General features: G+C 47.6%; 1 protein-coding gene and 1 long non-coding RNA gene across 4 annotated transcripts; one reads left to right on the forward strand and one right to left on the reverse strand.

The window, feature by feature from the left end:
• Positions 1–3,476: 3,476 nt before the first annotated feature.
• LOC311533139 lies at positions 3,477–19,380 on the reverse strand. 3 transcript variants are annotated; one of them, XR_014714511.1, is made up of 4 exons: positions 18,675–19,380; positions 11,218–11,291; positions 4,800–4,951; positions 3,477–4,109 (listed from the first exon to the last, which is right to left on the reverse strand). It is a non-coding gene; the product is annotated as an uncharacterized lncRNA (long non-coding RNA). The 3 variants fall into 3 exon arrangements; XR_014714510.1 differs by having other exon boundaries at positions 3,477–4,951; positions 11,225–11,291; XR_014714512.1 differs by having other exon boundaries at positions 3,477–4,951.
• A 258-nt stretch (positions 19,381–19,638) lies between these two features.
• CITED4 (Cbp/p300 interacting transactivator with Glu/Asp rich carboxy-terminal domain 4) lies at positions 19,639–22,004 on the forward strand. Its single transcript, XM_084652322.1, has 2 exons — positions 19,639–19,769; positions 20,071–22,004. The coding sequence occupies exon 2, from the start codon at positions 20,082–20,084 to the stop codon at positions 20,682–20,684; it is 603 nt and encodes a 200-aa protein (XP_084508448.1). The 5' UTR covers positions 19,639–19,769; positions 20,071–20,081; the 3' UTR covers positions 20,685–22,004.
• The last annotated feature ends 3,290 nt before the right edge of the window (positions 22,005–25,294 follow it).

The following is a 25,294-nucleotide window of genomic DNA, read 5'->3' on the forward strand; positions in this document are numbered from 1 at the left end:
AAGATTTATTTAGAGATAAAATTAGATCTGTGAGGCGGTTCAAACTTAGGTGAGAGTGATCTGTGTATACGCTGTACGCCTGTTGCTGCTCTGAAACTCAGGGCAACATGCTGGAGTCATTGAACATGAGCCATATGTGTTGACTGCAAGTGCTGCCCTCAGCAGATTTCTGAGAACAGTCCCAGTGCGTAGTCCTGCTCGCTATCTCAGGCAGAGAGTCTACACTGGCAGAGTGACAGCGCGGCTCAGAGAGCGCTGAAGGGAAACCGCTGTTGTGTGTTCACACTGTCAGCTTCCTGCACAATAGCATGTTCACACTTGCAGCACTTGGCAGCTGTATTCGGAGCGGTGCAGTCTGGGCAGCTGTCCCACAGAGCATCTCTTCCTCCTCTGCTGCTAAGAGCTGTGGGAAGGCGGAGGGGGTCGCGGGGCATCCTGGGTCCTGTCCCAATGCCCCGTGATGCATTGCTTCGCATCCCAGCAATCCCTGGGCTTCCGTCCACATTTGGTGCCATCTTTCAACGGTTTGTGTACAGCACGCTCTGCCTCTTCGGTCTGCAGAAATGGATCCCGCACTGCTGACCAGGATGCTGCTTGCTCTAACACATCATGAGTGGCAGTGGAGTTATTCCTTAAACTACAAAGGCGAGAGGAGTGCGACACTGATCTCGCCACGCGTACTAGCTACTGACACGAGATTGCTTGTGGCATTCATTGCTTGTGGAACACCACACTGGGGCTCGGGAAACAAGCACTGAGTGGTGGGATCACATTGTCATGTACGTCTGCGATGACAAGCAGTGGCTGCAGAACTTTCGAATGAGGAAAGCCACACGCATGGGACTGTGTGATGAGCTCGCCCCAGCCCTGCGGCGCAAGGACACAAGAATGAGAGCTGCCCTGCCACTGGAGAAGCACATGGCGATTGCACTGTGCAAGCTGGCTACTCCAGACTGCTACCGATTGGCCGCTAACCAGTTCAGAGTGGGAAAGTCGACCGTTTGACTCGTGTCGACCGATGTGTGCAGGGCCATTCATCACATCCTGCTCCAAAAGACCATGACTCTGGGCAACATGCGTGACATTGTGGATGGCTTTGCACAAATGGGCTTTCCTAACTGCGGAGGGGTGATAGATGGCACGCATATTCCAATTCTGGCATCAGACCACCTAGCCACCAAGTACATTAATTGGAAGGGATATTTCTCTATGGTTCTCCAGGCACTTGTGGATCATGGTGGGCATTTCATGGACATTAACGCAGGCTGGTCCAGAAAGGTGCATGACGCACGCATCTTTCAGAACACTTGCCTGTTCAGGAAGCTGCAATCAGGGACTTTCTTCCCAGACCAGAAGATCACCGCAGGGGAAGTCGAAATGCCCATTGTGATCCTGGTAGACCCCACCTACGCCTTAATGCCGTGCCTTATGAAGCCATAAATGGGGCACACCTTGACAGCAGCAAGGAGCGGTTCAACAACAGGCTGAGTGTTAGGGGGCCTATTCCTTCACCCGCTTACTTCCCTGGTTCTTCTTGCATGAACAGAGAGCAACAATACCCGAAGTCCAAAGGTGCAAACAATCCCATGTTTACTGGGGTGAACTTCCAGCAAGCATGATTCCAGTTTCCTTCCTCAGTGTCCCCCTTCCCAGCTCTGACACCACAGAGCCTTATCTGTGTCCCTGTTCCCATTCCCCCCCTTAGCAAAACATGATTCCAATTTCCCCACTCCCATTCCCCACACCTTACTTCCTGATTGACTGCAGACTATATAGTAAAACTTGAGTTCTGCTTAGCTATACCTTAACCAATCATTTTACTGAAATTTAACTAAGCAACCCTAACATATTGTAACATGATTTAACCAATTATATCCCACCACCTTAATTAGTTTACACCCAGCAAACTTAATTATACAGCAGACAGAAACAATCACAGAACCAGACAGAGATTATACAGACAAACAATAGGGAAGTGACAGGTTTCAGAGTAACAGCCGTGTTAGTCTGTATTCGCAAAAAGAAAAGGAGTACTTGTGGCACCTTAGAGACTAACCAATTTATTTGAGCATAAGCTTTCGTGAGCTACAGCTCACTTCATCGGATGCATACCGTGGAAACTGCAGCAGACTTTATATATACACAGAGAATATGAAACAATACCTCCTCCCACCCCACTGTCCTGCTGGTAATAGCTTATCTAAAGTGATCATCAGGTGGGCCATTTCCAGCACAAATCCAGGTTTTCTCACCCTCCACCCCCCCACACAAATTCACTCTCCTGCAGGATGGGCTATCACCAGCAGGACAGTGAATTTGTGTGGGGGGTGGAGGGTGAGAAAACCTGGATTTGTGCTGGAAATGGCCCACCTGATGATCACTTTAGATAAGCTATTACCAGCAGGACAGTGGGGTGGGAGGAGGTATTGTTTCATATTCTCTGTGTATATATAAAGTCTGCTGCAGTTTCCACGGTATGCATCCGATGAAGTGAGCTGTAGCTCACGAAAGCTTATGCTCAAATAAATTGGTTAGTCTCTAAGGTGCCACAAGTACTCCTTTTCTTTTTGCGAATAGGGAAGTGGGGACTACAGTGATAGAACAACACAGAAATGAGGATTTCAAATCCAAGATATTGATAAGTGAGTTCTTGCCAGACAGGATGCTAACAAACTAAGTTTCCTTTTACATCTTCTAGGCACTTCCCTTTCTCTGGAGGTGATAGGCCAGATCACCTTTCTAACAGCCCCAGATTGCCTTATTTCAATGTGACTAGTTTGGAATGTGACCATTCGCTTCCCAGCTTATGGCTGCTTAGCCAAAGGCCTTAGCCTAAGAGCAGGGCCTCAGACTGTCACAGTAAGAGAAGGCCCTTACACCGGCAGACAGTGATTTTGATTCTTTCTTTTATTCTAAGTGATAAGAATACACCTAAATTCTTAGAGTATAGGCCTTTACAGACAGGCCTGAATATCTATATCCTAACACTGAGCAAGTGCAAAATGACTGTTCAGTGTGCTTTTGGCCGCTTAAAGGCCCACTGGTGCTGCCTCTATGGGCAGCTGGACCTGGCTGATTACAATATTCCTATGCTTATAGCTGCGTGCTGTACACTCCATAATATTTGTGAAGGGAAGCATGAAAGCTTCACTCAGGGCTGGACCGCTGAAGCTCAGTGCCTGGAGGCTGAATTGGAAAAGCCAGAGACCAGGGCTATTAGAGGGGCGCAGCGCAGGGCCATAAGGATCAGGGATGCCTTGAGGCAGCAATTTGAAGCGGAAAGCCACTAATATTGTTGCTATGCTAGGGAGTGCAGTGCTTGTAATTCTAGGAGGTGATTGTGATTGGTGCAGACAATGCAATATGAAGGTTTAAGATAATTGTCTGTTGCTTTGCAGGGCTCTGTTTGCTTTCAATTAATAGAATAAAGATTGCTTTCAAACCAACACAATTATTTTATTAAAAAACAACCACCAGAGGAGAGAGACAAACAAAAAAACACATCAGCACTGAGGGGGAAGGGAAAGTCCCAGGAGGAGGTGGGGTCCCGGGACGGCTAACGATTTGTGTATGTCCAGGGATCATATCCAACCTTCTCCTTTGGAGTACAATGCAGCGGTGCCGTACTTCAACAGGGCTAAACTGCAGAGGGACAGGTGTTGAGTGCAGTGGGTACTGGGAGTCCGCAGGGCTGGACTGTGATGGGGCAGGAGTGGAATGCCGTGGATACAGACTGGAAGCAGGAGGTTGATAAGAGTGTGTTAGCGGTGTCTGGGGGGCATGTGGGAAAGAGTTTTGTGACAGTGGCTGCAGGGGAGAGTGTGCACAGAGCTGCTTGGTTTACAGTGCTAGGATCACCTGGAGTGTGACCACTTGGCACTCCATAACGTTTAAGAGCTGCTCCATGGCTTCATTCTGGCACGCCGCATTCTCCTTTCGGTCCCTCTTCTCGTTGTCCTGCCACTCCTTCAATTCCTGTTTCTCGGTGGTGGAGTGCATCATAACCTCACACAGAAAGTCCTCCTTAGTTCTTCGTGGCCTCTTTGTAATTCTGCACAGCCATTCAGCTAGCAATAATAAAGAGGGAGGCTGGGTTCCCAAGGTCATTTCTGTGAAGCCAAAATGCAACATTTTACAAGAGAAGTATTGTTTGCAATACAGAGAACACTGATTCAGTGATAAAACACAGCCACTATTCACATACCTGTCACTAACTGGCTGACCCCAGGCACACACACATGAGCCACAAGACCCCCAAAATGGTGAGTAGCCGCGGGGCAGGGTAAGTCAGTGTTCCTGGACCCTGCTGTACACTGGGCTTGTGGCTGTTGGGGAGAGCCAGCACCGTAGTGGGGGCCTGATAATCATTCCTGTCCCCACATTTTCCACAGGCTGTGTTCATTACGGAAGATACCCCGCTGCTGAGGGTGAGCAGGGAATCAAGGAAGGGTCTTCTCCAAGTCTGCGGTTTCTGCCTGGCCCTTATGCAGCTCCCCTGCGTGCAGCAATGGTCCCCCGCCAGTGATGGCAGAGTGGCGCAGACGTTAATGGGGCAAGAAACAAAGCAGCTCTGCCGAAGAACCTGCAGCAGCGGATTGCACAGTATCTCCATGAGAGTTTCCTGGAGATCTCTGAGGCAGATTCCCATGAAGTGAAGTGAGGGAGTCAATCAACTCCCTGTTCCACCGCTCAGTCTAGGCATGAAGTGGTACGCGCATCATACAGACACAAGCATGCTGTCTGCAACCCTCCTGCCCCAACAACTCGCTTCAGCAATTCCCAAAATCAAATCCACTTACCAGGGGCCTCCTCTCCTGTTTGCGCTTCGCCAAGATCTGACAGCTGTGACCGGCTAGCCTCCTCCGGGGTAGAAAAGAGCTCCTGGCTGCATGCATCTCTGACCTCAGAGTCATCCTCTGCCTATGGGTTTCCCTGGGTGGCACCTTAGAAACTAACAAATTTATTTGAGCATAAGCTTTCGTGAGCTACAGCTCACTTCATCGGATGCAACAGTGGCCTTTACAGTGGAGGTGGGGTCGCCACCGAGTATTGCGTCCAGCTCTTTGTAGAACCAGCAGCTCGTGGGCACAGTGCTGGAGCAGCGGTTTGCCTCCTGCGCCTTGTGATAGGCTTTCTGCAGCTCCTTCACTTTGACTCTGCACTGCAATGTGTCCTGGTCATGGCCCCTTTCTCTCCTGCACTGTGAAATCTGTCTGTAGGTATCATAATTCCTATGGCTGGAGCGCAACTGGGACTGGACAGCCTCCTCTCCCCAAATGCCGATGAAGTCCAGCAGCTCGGCATTGCTCCAAGCGGGGGATCGCCTGGTGTGTGGAGCAGGCCTGGCCACCTGGAAGGATGTGCTGAGACCATTGCATGCGTCACCGAGCTAACAGGAAGGGGACTTTCAAAATTCCAAAGGAATATACGGGGTGGGGATGACGGTTGGTCACCTGAGGGCAGGGCAGCAGAGTTCAAACCCATGACCAGAGAGGCAAGAACAGGCATTGTGGGACACCTCCCGGAGGCCAGTCGCAGTGCTGTGATCACCACGGTGTCTACATGGGACCACGGCCCTGTAGCCCTGGTACAGAAACCTGTACGCCTCTCGTCGGGGTAGTTTTTTACAGTGCTGCTGCTGTGCAGTTTCTGTGTACTACATGGCTTGGCAGCGTGACTCCTCGGGAGTTACCGCTAAGAAAGCTGCTTTACTGCACAGAAACTTGCCAGTGTAGACAAGGCCTCGTGCTTCTTTGGGTGGGAGACGACAAAGGGGCTTCTCTGGGAAGTTCGGCCCCAAGAACAGAGCTTTTTCGTTCAATATAGATATTCCAAAGACTTCTAAAATCCAGATGCTCAGCTTGTTTTTAAAATATCTGTGCCTCATCAGCATCAAGGGGCAAGTTAGTGCAAATCTGGAGTCATTTGGTCAAGGGATTCCTCAGATACAGCCCTCCCCACAATAAGTATCTGATTTAAATATTCAGTTTGCTCTCAAATCCACATGCACAGGGAGATTTGTCTTGAAAACTGTATCACAATGGGAGCTGGGGCAGATATTTTGGGATAAATTGGGAGTCATTTGGTCAAGGGGTTCCCAAAATACAGTTCTAAGGCTCTGACTGTAATGATCTTAGGGTTCATGAAATAACAAACCAGTGACTGAGAAAGGAATAAAACTTTAATAAAACAAACTGGAGAGCTTCTGTAGTGAGCTACTGCACACAGCCATGTGGTGTTCCCAACCCCCGCCTCCACATCTCCAAATTCTTATGTTCATAATACAGTCCCTTATGAGGGAGTGTCTCTAAATTATAATCTTCTACAAACATATCTCTACAGCTTCCCTCTTCAGGAAAAAAAAAGTCACCCTTATATACATACACATAAACAGCTAACAACTATCTAATAACACATGCATTAAATTCTCAACCCATATAGTACATTTCCTTAAACCAAATATGTCAACTACCAGAGAGGAGAGGTTACCGACACATTACTCTCAAGTGAGTCTTTATCACTCACTTTCCTCAAATACCTCTTCTCCAGGCACATTAGCAAGTCTCTATGAGTCTTTCAGGATGTTTAATCTCCCGCTCTGATCTTCTCAGTATCAGCCTCTCATTAGCGTCTGAGTTGTTCCCTTGTTCCTTGATGGTTTCTCCTTTGTGCACTGATGATAAAGGATCAGTCAGATGGGAAATGCCAGAGTCCACCTCAACTGTCAATGTGCTGGAATTTTATGGGATTACTCATAAATCCCTTTGATTATGTCCAAATGTGTCCTCTTGGTCTGTCCGGACTACATAGGACCTTGGATGCAGCTGCTCCTTAATGGTATCCTTTTGGCCCCAAGTACTAGAGGTGTGAGTCCTCAGGCACACTCCATCACCTGAGCTAAGAGATGGGAGATCACGGGCCCTTCTGTCAAAACAATATTTCTGCTTCCACTTCTGATTTTCTTTCATCTTCCATATGGTTTCATTATTATGAGATTTCAGCAAGTTATCACTAATTGGTAAATTAGATTTGATCTTTCTTCCCATTAACAGCTCAGCTGGAGAAAAGCCATTCTCCAGAGATGTACTTCAGTAAACCAATAAAGCTTTATACAAATCATCACCACTGTCAAAAGTCTTTTTCGTACGGTTTTTTACTCTCCGTATAGGAGGTCATGGATCAGCATTCATGTCTTGCTCTGTGTCAGTACCCAGCCCTGGCCGGGGAAGCTAATGATCCAACCAGTGGACCAAATTTGTTGATGGTCACATGCCACTTGAGACACATTGCACACACACTAAGAAGAAGAAGACTGTCCATATAGACCTTTCCACAAGTCCATTTGACTGGGGGTGATTTGGACTTGATGTTTTGTGATAAAAACCCCAATCTAGGGCAAATCGCAAATCTGCACTGGAAAATTGCAGCCCATTGTCACTAAAGATTTCATCTGGAATTCCACATCTGGAGAAGATTCACTTTGTGCCGGCTGTCACTGACTTACTTTAGTGCTGTGCAGTGTGCAGATTTCTGAATACAGAGAATAATAATCTGTGACTATTAAATAATCCTTTAATTGCCAGGTAAGTAGGTCAGTGCCTACCTTCTTATAACATCTTTGTGGAACTGGATGAAGTCTCAGCGGCTCTGCCTGTTGGCATGGCTTGTATTTCAAGGATGAAAAGCAGTTTCCTACCATGCTAGTAATGTTGTGATTGATCCACGACCAACACAGAACCTCTTTTGCTCCTTGTTTGCAGTTCTCAATTCCTAAACGACCCTCGTTGATCTTCTGTAGCATTTCTTTTCAGAGGCTCATTGGAAATACAACCTTACTGCCCTTGAAAATCACCCTATCTATCACAGTAAGTTCATGTCTGCAGTTCCAATAGTCTCTTATATTTGGACAGCAACTGCTTATTTCTTCAGGCCACCCTTTAATTATCACTTCTTTAAGGATTCCCAACGATTCATCTTTCTCCATTTCCTCTCTTATTTGTTGCAGTTTCCTGTTAGCTATGGAAATTGACTTTACAATCAGTTCTACATAGGCTTGCATCTCTGTCTTTAAAGTCTTTTCTGGTTCCATGGGAGCCACTGCTCTGGAAAAAAGAAAAGGAGGACTTGTGGCACCTTAGAGACTAACCAATTTATTTGACCATAAGCTTTCGTGAGCTACAGCTCACTTTATCGGATGCATACTGTGGAAAATACAGATGTTTTTATACACACAGACCATGAAAGTGCTCTGGAAAGTGCATCTGCAGTGAACATGAATTTACTGGGTGTGTAGGTCACAACCAAATCATACTTTTGCAGCTTTATCATCATTCTTTGAATCCTTAAGGAACAGACATTTAGCAGTTTGCTAAATAACAATATCAGGGGCTTGCATCCATTTCAACTTCGACTGTCTCTCCATAAATATACTGATTAAATCTCTCACAGGCAAACAATATTCTTAAAAGCTCCTTTTCAATCCGTGAGTATCTGGTTTCTGCCTCAGTCAGTGATTTGAATGCATATGCCACTGACTGCCAACAATCTTCATGCTTCTGTAAAATCACTGCACCTAACCCAGACTGTGAAGCATCTTTGAAGATTTTTAATAGGCCTTCCTGGTGCATAGACCTTCAACACTGGCTCTTGGTTCAGTTTCCAAGATAATTAACCATTCCCAGGAAAACACTGAACATCTTTCTTTGACTGGGGAAGTGGCGTCATTTCAATGGCTGAAATCTTCCTTGGAAATTTCCAACCTTCGTTGGAAAGAATGTCCTCCCCAAAAAAGTCAGTTCTGTAACCCCTAAAACACATTTCTCGCAATTTAATTTCAAGTTTAGGGTTGCCACCCCTCCAGGATTATGTCATGTGATGAAACCTCCAGGAATACACCCAGCCAAATTTGGCAACCCTATTCAAGTTTGCATCCAAGACTTCCCGAAGTCTATAGTCATGTCCCTCTTTTGTTGACCCTCAGATGATTATGTCATCCATTGAGGTATCAACACCATTAATATGATCATAGATCATATGTACGGTTTTATGGTACACTTCTGGTACTGAAGCTATGCCGAAGGGTAAGTGGAAGAATCTGTATCTCCCAAATAGGGTATTAAATGTCCATAGTTTTGAACTTTCTTCAGTTAATTTTAGCTGCCAAAAACCTGAAGAGGCATCCAATTTAGTGAAATATTGAGCATTTGTAAACTGAGCCATAATCTCTTCTCTGGTTGGTAATTTGAAATGTTCTCTTTGTATAGCCTGGTTGAGTCTCTCGGATCTAAGCATATGCGTAGCTGGTCCTTACTTTTCTCCACAATGAGTAGGGAGCTCACCCATTCCGTTGGCTCTTCAATTTTTTTATTACTTGCATTGCTTCCATCCTTGCAAGCTCAGCCTTGAGTTTATCACAGAGTACAAATGGCATCTTTCTACAGGGATGGATAACTGGAGAGACCTGCTTGTTGATCCGGATTGTATGTTCATCCTGCAAGCAGCCCAATCCTTGAAACAGATCATCATATTCTTGAATGAGTGCTTCATAGCCAGGTTCAATATGGTCTTGTAGTGAAAGCACCCATTTTACCAGATTGAGTTTCTCACATGCAGTCAGCCCTAAAACTCGTGTAACCTCTTTTGGCACTACAATGAACGGGAGCCTGTACATGGTGTTTTTATGGTTGATGCTAGCAATGCACCTCCCCCTTCACTGATACACTTCTTACAGAATATCCAGTGACTTTTATTTTTGTTAGTCCCCGTTTTGGTTTTATTTCCAGTCTCTCATAATCTTGTTCAGACAGAATATTAACCTGAGCTCCTGTGTCCAATTGCAGTGGAATAATTGTTCCATTCACAGTCATAGGCAGTATCCAGTCCTTCCCATCAGGCTTGCTAGACCCCAGGATGTCTATGAAGAACACCTCAACCAGATTGTCTTTAACTGAATACACTTGACTTTTCTGCATTTGGGATCTACAAAGCATTTTGGAAAATGATTGTTTTCCCAAAGGCAACACACTGTTTGGGGCAATGCTGTGATACACAACTTCTACATGATCATCTGTACCCAGTCTTCCCCTAGCAGTGGTTTTCATAACAAGTGGTTCCACTCTTTGATTTGACCTATTCTGGCTATGTTCTTTAGTACTTAGTATGTAGATAACCTCTTTGGGTGAATTCAGCTCTTTGGCTTGTGCTTTCACTGTTTCTACTGCCCTGCTTATTTGGTGAACTTTTTCTAAAGTTGAGTCTCCTTCATGGAGCAGTCTAGAACGTAGGAACGGCCATACTGGGTCAGACCAAAGGTCCATCCAGCCCAGTATCTTGTCTGCCAACAGTGGCTTATGCCAGGTGCCCCAGAGGGAGTGAAACTAACAGGTAATGATCAAGTGATCTCTCTGCTGCCATCCATCTCCACCTCTGACAAACAGAGGCTACAGACACCATTCCCTACCCATCCTGGCTAATAGCCATTAATGGACTTAACCTCCATGAATTTATCTAGTTCTCTTTTAAACCCTGTTATAGTCCTAGCCTACACAACCTCCTCAGGCAAGGAGTTCCACACGTTGACTGTGCACTGAGTGAAGAAGAACTTCCTTTTATTTGTTTTAAACCTGCTGCCCATTAATTTCATTTGGTGGACCCTAGTTCTTATATTATGGGAACAAGTAAATAACTTTTCCTTATTCACTTTCTCCACACCACTCATGATTTTATAGACCTCTATCATATCTCTCTCTCTCTTAACACCTTGTCTTTAATGCCACAAATGAGTCTATCTCTGACCAGAGACTCTGTCAGCTCACCAAAGTCACAGGTTTTACTGAGTTTCCTTAATTCTTGCTCTATGGTGTCATCAGTTTTTTGCATGCAGGTAAAAAATGAGTGTGTCTCAAAGGTTTCATTCCTTTTTAGCATGAATGTTCCTCAAATTTAGTCAGTATTTTACTTAACTTCACTCTTTCACCTTCTTCAAACTTGTTATAAATATGATCCAAAGCTTCCTCCCCAACAACATGCAAAAAGATTGATGATTTCACTTTATCATTTTTCTCCTCTGCCCCTATGGCTGCTAAATACAATTCAAATCTCTGATTTTTTTCCAGTTCTCTGCAACATTGCCTGACAATTGCAGACTGGACGGAGGTTGCAACACATCCATTTTTGGCTTTTTCCCCCTTAAGCTAGTCAAGCTACTATTGTACTCACCACATACATGCAAAAGCCTTTGTGCCTGGTGCTCCATGTGCTTCTCTGGTGCCTCCCTTTGTCTCTGTTTTCAGCTGAAAATACAGAAGTTAATTTCAGAATGACTGTAGTTTCCTTCTCATTCAGCATTTCTGACACCATGTAACAATCCTGGGGTTCATTAAATAACAAAGCAGTGAATGAAAAAGGAATACAACTTTACTAAAACAAACTGGAGAACCTCTCTGGTGAACTGCTGCACACAGCCATGTGGTGTTCTCAACCCCTGCCTCCAGGGCACATCTCCAAATTCCTATGTTCATAATACTGTCCCTTATGAGGGAGCATCTCTAAATTATATTCTTCTGCAAACATAACTCTACACTGACCCTCATAAATGTACATCATTGGACTGCCCCTTTGCTCAGCTACTGAATGTTACCAATGCCCAGGACATACTTTTAAAATGATTGCAGTATAAAAGTTTTAGCACCTCTGCTTACAGAGTTCACATTTCTACAAGCTATTGTTTCCTCTGAAACTCCTTTGTGAGGGCTTATTTATATGGGGAATTTTACTAACAAAATTATACCACTATGGTTATAACTATAATGGAAAAATTACCCACACAGACAATTACTGGGTGACACAAACAGGTTAAATCTACACGGCAGGTGAAGGTGTGATTGTCGTGCGGGTAGGTCGGCATATCCGTGCTAGCTGTAACCTACCTAGCGTAGATAACAATACTAGTGTAGATGTAGTAGCAGGAGTTACCAGACCAAGTACATACCCACATGACTAGCTTGTGCTGCCACCTCAACCCTGTTATCGTCACCTCTGCCAGCTAGATTCAAGTTAGTGCTGGTATGCCTAGTCGTGCCGCAATGACACCTTCGCTGCCAGTGTAGCTCTACCCAGAGAGAGAGGGGCGTGTGTGCAGTGGCTCCGGGGCCAAGCAAAGACCAAGAGTTGGAATTGTTTCTTTAGGAGGCAAGCCTGCCTTTGCTTTGTCTGTGGTGCCATGATGGGGCTCCTGTTGGAAGCGTGAGTGGCATGTGCACTTTTAAGGAAGTTCAACACCCTGCAAGTGTACCCCAATGCCATCTACCCATTGGCCAGAGTCTCTCCCTGGGACAGTTTGGTGGGCAGTAATCTGGCCAGGAATTGAAGCCCAGTATGATGGTGTGGGGCCAGGCTCTCGCTGGCAAACTGAAAATAGCACCAGAGAGGCCAGTGCAAGCGTCACCGCCAGGATAAATCACTTCTCTGCTCAGAGAGGCTTGCTGAACTCCTGCTGGGCAGCACCAGGCATGACAGACCAGATCTATGTCAGGCACTGGGAATAGACATGTTTGGTGTCTCCATTGGGCACAAAGCACTGAAATAGGGTTGGTGAACTGAGAATAGACATGCTTGGTGTACAGGACAGGCACAAAAAGCCAATGGGAGGGGGATGAGAACACTCACTGAGATGAACAGAGCAGCTCACACATCTGAGAGCTATTGTTTCAGGCTTCTTTCATCACCAACTGGTGTTTGTTCTCTTTCGCCTGAGAACCTCTCATGGAGATGAATGGGACACATCAAGCCTCTCTGAGCCTCCTGTGCTGCCAAGCCAATTTCTCATCCGCTAGGTCCAGATCTGGAAGGGGGACTCTGCATCTCCACTCTCCTGCCCCTCCCTTTTTCCAGCTGGTTCATGCACTCCTCACTGACCCACTAACTTCCCTCCTCTTCCCTTCAAGATTACCGGGGACATGGAGGGGCCAGAAGGAGTGGGACCTAGCGGCTGACTGACGGAGAGGTGAGCACAGGTGTACAACAGGTGCTGGGGTAGAGTTTGTGGTGCAAATTTGAGGTCATTTGACCAAGGGTTCTCCGACACACAGCCTCCGCACAATATTTCATTTAGTTTTCAAAATGCTCTAACATCCATGGTCCATAGTGAAACTATCTTAACTACTGCTATGCCACAAAAGGGGGGACATTGGATCAAGGGGTTCCACAAATACGGGGACATTGGGTCAAGGGGTTCCTCAGATACAGGCTCCCTCTGCCCCCAGTAAGAAACTGATTTCAATATTCAAATTGCTCTAAAGTCTATATGCAGAGGGAGATTGTCTTGAAAATAGGTATTCTGCACCAGAGGCTGGGGCAGGCTTTGGGAGAAGGAGAAGAACACCCCTTGAGATGAAAGGGTCAGTGAACACCTCTTAGAACTTTTGTGAAATGCTCAGGGAGATTAGAGAGACAATAAAAATACAAAACTTAATAATAATGGGGGATTTCAACTATCCCCATATTGACTGGGCACATGTCACCTCAGGACTGGAAGCAGAGATAAAGTTTCTTAACACCTTAAATGATTGCTTCTTGGAGCAGCTAGTCCTACAAGAGGACAGGCAATTCTTGATTTAGTCCTAAGTGGAGCACAGGATCTGGTCCAAGAGGTGAATATAGCCGGACGGCTTGGTAATAGTGAAATAATATAATTAAATTTAACATCCCTGTGGCGGGGAAAACACCACAGCAGCGCACCATGATAGCATTTAATTTCAGAAAGGGGAACTACACAAAAATGAGGAAGTTAGTTAAACAGAAATTAAAAGGTACAGTGCCAAAAGTAAAATCCCTGCAAGTTGCATGGAAACTTTTTAAAGACACCATAATAGAGGCTCAACTTAAATGTATACCCCAAATTAAAAAACATAGGAAGGGAATCAAAAAAGTGCCACCATGGCTAACCAACAAAGTAAATGAAGCAGCGAGAGGCAAAAAGGTGCCCTTTAAAAAGTGGAAGGTAAATCCTGGTGAGGAAAATAGAAAGGAGCATAAACTTTGCCAAGTGAAGTGTAAAAATACAATTAGGAAGGCCAAAAAAGAATTTGAAGAATGGCTAGCCACAGACTCAAAAAGTAATGGCAAAATTTTTTTAAGTACATCGGAAGCAGGAAGCCTGCTAAAGCAGTAGGGCCACTGGATGATCAAGAGCCTAAAGGAGCACTCAAGGACGACAAGGCCATTGTGGAGAAAATAAATGAATTCTTCACATCGGTCTTCACAGCTGAGGATGTGAGGGAGATTCCCAAACCCAAGCCACTCTTTTTAGGTGACAAATCTGAGGAACTGTCCCAGATTGAGGTGTCATTAGAGGAGGTTTTGGAGCAAATTCATAAACTAAACAGTAATAAGTCACCAGGACCAGATGGTATTCACCCAAGTGTTCTAAAGGAACTGAAATGTGAAATTGCAGAACTGTAGTTTGTAACCTATCATTTAAATCCGCTTCTGTACCAAATGACTGGACGATAGCTAATGTGACGCCAATTTTTAAAAAGGGCTCCAGAGGTGATCCCGGCAATTACAGGTCAATAAGCCTGACTTCAGTACCGGGCGAACTGGTTGAAACTATGGTAAAGAACAAAATTGTCAGACACGTAGATGAACATAATTTGTTGGGGAAGAGTCAACATGGTTTTTGTAAAGGGAAATCCTGCCTCACCAATCTACTAGAATTCTTTGAGGGGGTCAACAAGCATGTGGACAAGGGGGATCCAGTGGACATAGTGTACTTAGATTTTCAGAAAGCCTTTCACAAGATCCCTCACCAATGGCTCTTGAGGAAAGTAAGCTGTCATGGGTAAGGCTATGTTTTAGTCATGGCTATTTTTAGTAAAAGTCATGGATAGGTCACGGGCAGTAAAAAAAATTCATGGCCCTGTGACCTGTCCATGACTTTTACTACATACCTCTAAAACTTGGGAGAGAGCTTGGGGGGGCGCCACGGGTACTTTGGACGGCACCACCTGGGGGGATGCCGCAGGTGCTGGGGGGTTGTGACCCAGGGGGGGGCGGGGATGTGGGTGTTCAGGGGGGGCACGGCCCAGGGGGGCGCCATGGGGGTCAAGGCCAGGAGGGGCACCATGGGTATTCAGGGGGGCATCATAGGTGCTGGAGGGGGTGCTGGGGGTGCTTGGGGCAGGCAGCTGTGGGTGCTGGGGGGGGGGTCAAGTTTGGTGGTGCTGGAGCAGATTCCCTACCCAGCTCCTGGGAAGCAGCAACCTCCAGCTCCTAGCTCCACATGCTGCCTCTGCCCCAAGCTGGGAACCATGGCTAATGGGAGCTATGGGCGCAGCGTGTGGGTGGAGGCTGCACAAGGAGCTAGGAGCTGAGGGAGGGGAGTTTCTGTCACCCTTCTAGGGAGCCCCCCCCCAGGCAAGCACTGCCCTGCACCCTAATCCCTAGCCCTGAGTCCCCCGCCACACACACACCCAAACTTCTGCTGCTGGGGGTCAGGGGGGCCGGAGACTGCCCCAGCAGCAGCTGGTGTGACTGGCCCAGGGGCTGCCCGAGCTGCTCAAGCAGCTGTGGGGCCAGCCAAACGGCCGCTACAGAAGTCACAGAAAGTCACGGAATCCATGACTTCCGTGACAAACACGGAGCCTTAGAGGGATAAGAGGGAAGGTCCTCTAATGGATCAGTAACTGGTTAAAAGATAGGAAACAAAGGATAGAAATAAATGCTCAGTTTGCAAAATGGAGAGAGGTAAATAGTGGTGTCCCCCAGGGGTCTGTACTGGGACTAGTCCTATTCAACATATTCATAAATGATCTGGAAAAGGGGGTTAACAGTGTGGTTAACCCCTAGAATGATGGGGTCTAAATTAGCTGTTACCATTCACAGAAGAGTTCTCGGAGTTATTGTGGATAGTTTTCTGAAAATATCCACTCAATGTACAACAGCAGTCAAAAAAGCCAACAGAATGTTGGAATTAAAAAAGGGACAGATAAAACGGAAAATATCATATTGCCTCTATATAAATCCATGATACACCCATATCTTGAATACTGCATGCAGATGTAGTTGCCCCATCTCAAAAAAGATCTATTGGAATTGGAACACGTGCAGAAAAGGGCAACAAAAATTATTAGGAGTATGGAACAGCTTCCATATGAGGAGAGATTAATAAGTCCAGGACTTTTCAGCTTGGAAAAGAGACGACTAAGGGGTGATACGATAGAGGTCTATAAAATCATGACTGGTGTGGAGAAAGTAAAAAGGAAGTATTATTTACTCCTTCTCATAACACAAGAACTAGGGGTCACCAAATGAAATTTATAGGCAGCAGGTTTAAAACAAACAAAAGGAAGTATTTCTTCACACAATGCACAGTCAACCTGTGGAACTCCTTGCCAGAGGATGTTGTGAAGGCCAAGACTATAACAGGTTCAAAAAAGAACTAGATAAATTCATGGAGGATAGGTCCATCAATGGCTATTAGCCAGGATGGGCAGGGATGGTGTCCCTAGTCTCTGTTTGCCAGAAGCTGGGAATGGGCGACAGGGGATGGATCACTTGATGATTACTTGTTCTGTTCATTCCCTCTGTGGCACCTGGCATTGGCCACTGCTGGAAGACAGGATACTGGGCTAAATGGACCTTTGCTTTGTCCCAGTATGGCCGCTCTTATATTCTTATGTTGTGCCAGGCAGTATGCATCTCTCAGGGGGTTCTTACTCAGCCAAGAAAATTCCCATTGAGATGAATGGGCCACTTCACCCCTCTCCTATTATCCTATACTAAACAGACTTGTGCAGAGCCTCTTCCCCACCATGCTCTCCTCCACTCTCCACTGATGTCCCCAGCTGGTAGATGTGCTCCTCACAGCCTATCAGTCACCACCTTCCTGCCTCCCCATGACCTCTCCTGCCTCCTGAGGCATGGAGAGGCCAGAAGGAGGGCAGAGTTGGTAGCTGAGTGTCAGTGAGATGTTCCCAGAGAGATCCCTCATCCCCCCACCTCCCTTACAGGTGTCTTTCAGCCATGCCTCCCTTACTACCTCCATTTCCTCAAAAAACAAGGGAAATTCACTTCCCAAAAACTCTGTTAACACAGAGTTACGGTCAACCAACAGTGTCTTGTTCCCTTTCAGAACATCAAATACTTTAAAAACTAGGAAATAAAGAGTTACAGTAAAACAAACACAAATCTCTGAAAACCAGAAAATACAGAAATATGGAATGCATCCGATGAAGTGAGCTGTAGCTCACGAAAGCTTATGCCCAAATAAATTTGTTGGTCTCTAAGGTGCCACAAGTACTCCTTTTCTTTTTGCGAATACAGACTAACACGGCTGCTACTCTGAAACCAGAAATATGGTAATGTCTCTCCCACATAACCTCCCACACATAACCTTAACTCCGCCTCTTTTGAGCCATCCCCCAACACATTCCTCTCAGAGGACTGTATCCTTCCAGAGCAAGTAGAGGACAGTGGTGAAAGTTCACAGGAGTAGTGTGGGGAGAAACTCTTAGGCCTTTTGCAAAGGGGTAGAATTAAGCTTACGTGAAGGTATAGTGTGGACGACTATAACTCTTCAGAGTAACAGCCGTGTTAGTCTGTATTCGCAAAAAGAAAAGGAGTACTTGTGGCACCTTAGAGACTAACCAATTTATTTGAACATAAGCTTTCGTGAGCTACAGCTCACTTCATCGGATGCGCTCAAATAAATTGGTTAGTCTCTAAGGTGCCACAAGTACTCCTTTTCTTTTTATAGCTCTTCAGTTCCTAGCTTTCAGAGGTTTAAGCATAGGTGTTACTGGGCATTCTGGAAGGGCACAAGACTGACGATCAACCTGAACTCTGCATTCACCATATTTTTGGACCATGAATACATACATAAGCCTCAATGTTACAGCTTATCACATATGCAAACTCCTGCTTCTGCATGGAGACCCATTCAAGTCCCCTCTGTACGGACACAGGGGTCTGCCCACATGGAGCCAGTTACAGGATTAGGGCCATGGTGGGTGTGTGTGGGTGTGTGCACTGCGCACGGCTGGGTGGTATAAACACTAAATTTTTTTTACCTTAAAAACTGATTGCCAATTAGCTCATACTTAACATGTTTATAAAGGCAAGCTTCGACACTCCCCACATTTATACTAGGCTACAAACCTTTGTTCTTTACTCTAGGCTGATCCCTAGGGTGTGTGGATGTATGTGGGTGTTTGTGCAGAGATGTATGTATATATGTATGTGTGTAGGTATGAGTATTTATTGAATTTATAAAATGCACTTGTCAAAATCTCTAAGGTAAAAAACCAATCATTATATAATTAAACAACGGACTCATTGTCAATTAGAGGACTGACAATCACACACCTCCAAACACCACCAGAAACCCATCCCAAACACCTGGTAAGGCAAAAGCCCGTTTAAACAAAGAAGTCTTTGCAACATGTCCCAAAGGTCAATAACCTTGGGCTCTGTTGCACAAGTTGGAGGTAGGTGTAAAAGTTATTGGCTTTTCACAAGAAATAAACAACCCCAGATGCTTAAGTCTTGGGCTGCTGGCTCATGTGCCTTATCTGATCTGAACTGTTGTTAGAAAGCACAATAATTGGATATTCAATAAAAAATAACACAGTAAGAGAGAGAGAGCGCATGGTTAAGCATTTGTAAGTCAAGAATACCAGAGTTAAGGTTGCCAGCACATGCTCCGCTGCCCTTTGTGACACAGCCTTTTCCGATGTTTAGTTTTTCAAATAACACAGGTAAATGAACAACTTTTGATACACTCGTCTAGCATTTTCTCCTTCGGTTCATTAATACACAAGATGTACAGTGTAACCTCTGCATATCCAAGAAGCACCTTAGAAGCCTGTAGAAAAATCTGTCTGTTAATATTGTACTATCTGAGTAACAGCATGTAACTGGGTGGTTAAAGACCGTATTGTGCAAACGAGGGGGAGAGTTAAATTGGGGCCGTTACGCTTAGCTTCGCCATCTCCTGCTTTTCCAGAGCCTACACGTGCAGCATGACAGGTCTCGGAGGAGCGCCGGGTGAGTCTGTCTTCGCGGACAGGACAGGAGGACTTGTGGCGGCACCTTGGAGACTGACCCATCTACTTGAGCAGGAGCTCTCCGGAGCTGCAGCGCACTGCACGGGAGGCAGCCAGGCCAGGGCCGCAGCGGTATTTAGGGGCCTAATTCCCGGGGCCCTTGACTGACTTCGCGGCTCCGGCCGGGCTGCCCTGGCGCGTGCTGGCCGCGGGAAGGCGGGAAGGCGGGAAGGCTTCCCGGGGACGGCTCCGTCCACTGCCGCCTCCCAGGCGGCCGCGCTCAGGGGAGGCCGGTGGACTCCGGGCCGCCCCGCCTCGGGGCAGGAGCCAGCGCGGCCCGAGCCCTACCGGGGAGCGGGGCCTCGCGGAGCCGGCGGCGGCCTCAGCAGCCCCGGGGCGGCCGGGCTCGGCAGCGGGGGCTGGGCCCGCGCAGCGCCTCAGCCGGGCCAGCGGGACACGGCCCCGCGCGGGCGGGGCGTGGCCTCGGCGAACTCCGCCCCCTGCGCTCCGCCCCGCCCCGCGCCCACACACGGCAGGGGCGGGGCCGCGGGCCCACCTGACGCGGCAGCTGCGCACCAATGGCAGGCGCGAGGCGGGGCTCCGGGCCACGCCCCCCCCGCGGCGGATATAAGGCTGCCTCGGCAGGCCGGGTGCTGGGGACGGCGATCGCGAGGAGCCGCGGGTGGGTGTCGCTGCCGGCCGGGGAGTCTGCGCCCCTGGGCTCGGGTACGTGGCCGGCGGGGGACCTTCTGCCCGGGTTCCCCGGGAGGGGGGGCTCCTGGGCGCCCCGCGGGAGAAGGGGGCGGGGGGGCGCCGGGGCCGGTCCCGGGTCTCCTGGGCGCCCCGCGGGAGAAGGGCCGGTCCCGGGGGGGGGCTCCTGGGCGGCCGGTCCCGGGGCGGGCGGGGGCCGGTCCCGCGGGGGGGCTCCTGGGCGGCCGGTCCCGGGGCGGGCGGGGGCCGGTCCCGCGGGGGGGCTCCGGGGCGGGCGGGCCCCCGAGCAGCGCCTCACCGCCCCGTTGCCTTGCAGGGACCCGCGCCATGGCCGACCCCCGGATGCTGCCGATGAGCCACGGCGTGAGTGGGCTCCAGAGCTACCGCCTGGGCGGCCTGCAGGGCCCCCCCCCGCACGGGCTCAGGACTCTGCCGGCGGCCGGCCAGATGCTGCCCTACGGCGGGGCCGGCCTGGATGGGAGCCTGCGGCCAAGACCCAGCGTCGGCGGGCAGGTGGCCCACCACCCGCTCCCCAGCGCTGTGATGTTCGGCAGCCCGGGCGCGCCGCAGCCCTACGTGGGGCCCGTGGGCGCTCAGCAGCTCATGGCCAGCATGCACCTGCAGAAACTCAACACCCAGTACCAAGGGCACCCTCTGGTGGGCGTGAGCAGCGGCCCCATGGCGGCAGGGGTGCCGCAGTACAGAGTGGTGCCCGGCCAGCACCCTGGCATGCAGCACATGCCCTCGCCCGCTCTGACCTTGAATGTTATGGACACCGACCTCATAGATGAGGAGGTCTTGACGTCTCTGGTCCAGGAACTGGGTTTGGACCGGATTCAGGAGCTGCCCGAGCTCTTCTTGGGACAGAATGAATTTGACTTCATCTCAGACTTTGTCAGCAAACAGCAGCCCAGTGCCATCAGCTGCTGAGGTGCCTGGGGGGTCAGTCTTTCCCTTTTGGTGGTTTGATTCCCCCTCTTTCCCACCACCTCCCAAAAAAACAGTCATTGGATGCTGATGGCTTGCACTTGATTGCTTTCTCTTTTCCGTGTGGGAGTTATTTTTCTTGTTTTGGGAATGGGAGGGGAGGACGGTTCTGGTGACCCAGACAGAGTGAAGATGAAATCTCGCTGTAGGATCATCCTAAGTGGTATGAACAAGTTCTGCCTTCGGCAGAAATAAGGACTGCTTAAAGTGACGCTTGTGAATTTCCATGTCGAGGCTTCCAAGTGCCAGGGTAGAAGGACAGCGCGGTGCTGCTGCCACTCGTGGGCTTGTTCTAGGGTTTGGCGTTGCCAGTGAAGTTCACAAACTTTATTTGTGATAAAATCCTCTAATGGCTTGTGTGTCTGAACCTCCAGTATCTCACCTTGCAAAGAGGGGCTTGGGTTTGGGTTTTGTGGTGTTGCTGGCTTTTTGTCTTAAAATCACATCCCTTCATTCCCCACAATACTACGATGTTTAACAGGTCTTGAATCTTACTTTTCTACTTTGACTTGAAAAGGGATCACTTCCCTCCTCCATCAGGTTATTACTATCCTATTGTCTTAGCTGCACAAAATGTGTCTCTGGGGTGGGTGATGTATACAAGTGTGCCTAAACCTCTGTAGAATTTGGATCTTTTAACTTGTACAGCCAATCAACTGTAAAACTACTAAGTGTTCAGGCTAATTCAGATGTAAGGCTTAAAGCTGCAGTCAAGCTCCACTTTCTCTGCCTCTGAAACCAAATAAAATCCATGTAATTGTATATTCTTGGCCTAATCTTATTTATTCTTTCTAATCATTATTTATTAGAAAGGGCTCCCTTCGTTATTTGGCTTTGAGACTGTTGGGAATGACGAAAGGGCTTACTGCAGTTTTAAGACGCTGGCTTTTTAAAAAGGACTGGAACAGCTACATGTTTCTTCCAAACAGCCATGCACAAGGTTATTTCAGCAGCATAATTTTGTGATCAATATGTAGGACCTTGTAAACCAGCCCCCTTCCCTTCCACCCCATGTGATTAAAGGATGACTTGACTCTTAATTACGTTGCTCAGAAAAGGTTAAATGTAAAAGCTAGTGGGTTTTTGTTTCCTCTTCTGTCTCTTGTTTCCAAGCGCTGTGGAAAGTGGAAAGCTCATTGTGTCAACTTTTAGTTGCTACTGCCCCCTGCTGCTGAGAGCACAGAGCAGCACATCATTGTTGATCGATGAAGTGAGAATGTACAGATGCGTTTTCAAATAAAAGCTAAAACTCTTAAGTGACAAGCTTGCTTGGTGGCTTGTTTAATCAGATGTGCCAGAGCTAGGGGTTGCCAATTTTGGTTGGACGTATTCTTGGAGGTTTCATCAGATGACACAATCTTCAATTAAGATTAATCTTTAAGTCCTGGAGTCTCCAGAACTTAATCGTGAAGGGTTGGCAACCCTAGTCCAACAGCTGTGTACAAGGAGAGATGCATATTGATGTCTGGGCTTTGGAGCGGGCCCCTCAGTGTCATGTCTAGACATGTCAATATTACAATGACAGGGCTGCCCATGGCCTAAATTCCCAGGACTATATGTGAGCCCTTAAAGCTTAATCTAAAGTGGGGGGTCTGCACCCCCTCTAACAGCATTAAGCTGCAATCCCTGCTACTAGACACTGCTCTGGTTTTTCCTAAAAGGTGGATTACTCACAAGGGCAAATTACCCTAGTGCAGACAAGCTGGAAGGGTCTGGGATGAGTTGCTGGTGCCTTGTTCTTACACATTGGTTGGGCTCTTCTGTAATTGCTTGCCCTCCCTGGGCTAGACTTTCAGGATTCACCACCCAGCATCTCCTGTTGAGAACAAAGAAGAATCCACATCCCCTCCTCCCTCCTGGCTAGGAGCTGTGGCTGCTGAGCACTTTAGAAGTGGCTCAATTTCCAGAAGCCGTGTGAAGCTATCCTGCTGTTACAGATTTCCCCCACCCCCGTGCTGGTCTGACAGTGCTTCATTCTATAACCCACTCCCCCCTCCTGGCCTGCCACTTCATACACTAAATCGTGTAGTGATTTATCAATTTTTCCCAGAATGCTCAGTGATAGAAAAGAAATTTTCTCCTTCCAGGCTTGTGCTGAATGTTGATGGGAAAGCCCTTATGAGTTGTAGGTGCCTGGACTGAAGGTGTCTGCATGGTACAGAGCCTCTGGAAAAGCAGATGACCAAAATGAAGCACTTTGGTTCAGTTGCTGACTGAAACCTCTGCCATTCTGTCTAATCAGAGCAGGAGAGATGACTATTGACTGAACTGACATGCACTTAATGTGCTGCCTAGGGAGGAATAAAGCTCTCTACACATCCTGCAAAACCCTGGGCTTCAGGAGCATCCATTGCTGCCCTTGGGTAGAGAGACTGGGGGTGAATAACTGCTCCCTGTTCTATGACAGCCACACTTGGGGGACTCCTCAGCATGAGACTCCCCAGGTAGTAAGAAGTTAACAAATAAATGAAACTGGCAGTTTCCCAGACACAGAGCCGATCTTCCCCTAGAAGAAGCACAGGGGCTGGTGAGAGAATAAATGCCATGAACGCTAGTTACAAACCAAAGCGTTGTCTTTATTTACTATTCATACATTCTCTTCTCCCCATGGACACTCACTAAATATTCCAAAAACAACCCAACTCCCTCCCCCTCTGCTACCTGTGGGGGGAATACTAGGGCTCTTTTGTAGGTCCAGCAGAGTGACCTTGATGTATGAGGTTGATTGATAATGCAGTTACAGCATGCCATCTCATGGTACGTGTCTGGGGGAAGTGAGGGCCTGGTTATGTATGTATCAATACTGGATACCGCTGTAATAGAAGGGCTTCATTTGATAAAACATGAATATGCATTAGAGGGATATGCAATGCACTGTGACAGGTACTGGTTTTGGTTTGATTCAAGACAGCTGGTGTTACTGCTGATATCGCATAAATCAGCCATTAAAATGAGTTCTAGCTCTCGGGAGCAAGTCCTAGTAGCTGAAGTTAAGATTGTTTCAGAAACAATTTTCACACAAGTCTAAATCTCACGGTGAACATCTACATCTGAAGGGTATATTCACAAGCTTTTAATGCCTTAAATTTAAGGGCCAGAAGGGACCAGTCTGACGAGCCCACAATGGAGCCCACAATGGCTGGCTGAATTACTGTAAAGGTAACACTTTTGGTCTCTCTTTTTAATGTTCATCTTGGAGTTTGTGAAGTTCTTTGGGATGGTCCTCTTTATGCATTGGTGTTTCTTTAACCCAGACTCCTGCAGATCTCACCAGCTCCATAGAAACGCCTGCAATGCAAGGCTGCAGCCCTTAGCCCCAGGCTCCCATTCTTCTTGCCACAGGAAAATAATTTAGAGGCCTCTTCTCTATATTGACTTTCAGTAGCTGGTGCCCCTAACATGCAGCCTCAGCACCTCACCCTGGCAGGAGCAGGGGGAGTGATAGCAGAGGAGGAAAGACCCAACACTATGCAGCTCACAAAATATTTTCTTTAAGTGCTTTCTGCCTAATGGCTTATGTGCCAAAAGTCTCATGACCTAAACTGTGCTTGGTGCCCCCTTGATGCCAGATGGCACAGACCTTCCCAGCTAATGGAAAATGAAGACCAACATGCATGCTTCTTCCCACATGCTGTAGTCTATTTGGGGCTTGAAAACTCTCCATGGGATGACCCTGATCTTGAAAACATCTCAAGGCCGGGATCCCCAGAGTTCCTAATGCCTGGGGTTCTGCAAAGCATCAGATGAAGGGGAATAATACAGGCCTGGAAACAGACAGATTTTCTTTCTGCGAAGAGGAATGGTAGCGTAAATTAAGATGGGGGAAGGAGGCCCTGTGTGGGCATTGCAGTCTGCTGGGGCCAATTCACCCTAGGAAGCGGTCTCTGCTCAAGAATTTGTTCACTTGCAGAATTTCCTCTGTCCAAACAGTGCCCACATCATCTCAAATTGGCTTGGTGGCTTTGATGACAAAGGCATATCTCAGTGAAGTGGAGTTCTTGCTTTGGCTTCAGCAATGGAGACTCAGACCTGATTTGGGACAAGAGCAAATTCTAAGAATATGTTAGTTTTGTTTGCTTGAAAAATCTCCTCTGGACAGGTTCTAATGCAAAGCGTCTCCCCTGTGAGGTATCTCTGGTCCTTGATTTCCATATCTAGGGAGCGCTGGAACAATTTCAAAGCACTGCTGCCAGGGGAACGTACGCTCTAGTCACCACGGTCGCTAGGAGAAGCGGTGTCTGGGTGTATGTCTGCTGGGCCATGATAGAGTAGCAGTAACAACATGGGTCTCCCCAGCTGCACTAGACCCTACTTGGCCACTCGCTAAGTATCTTTAGACGTTTTCCTCCTAAAAACTAGTCCTCAGGATCTGCCTTGGCAAACAGACAGTGTGAATGTGCCAGGAAGGCTGGAGACACAATGGCTCCCTAGGTTTCATTGCCTATAGTTTGGAGGTGCACAATAGCTCCCCTTCCCTATGTGCTCACTGGCGCTTGCTAGCCCACACCTGGAAGCTGGAGATGGGCACAGCATAATATTCCCAAAAGCGCCTA

Source organism: Lepidochelys olivacea (genome assembly GCF_965140295.1).
Source record: "Lepidochelys olivacea isolate rLepOli2 genome assembly, chromosome: 19".
Lineage (NCBI taxonomy): Eukaryota > Metazoa > Chordata > Testudines > Cheloniidae > Lepidochelys > Lepidochelys olivacea.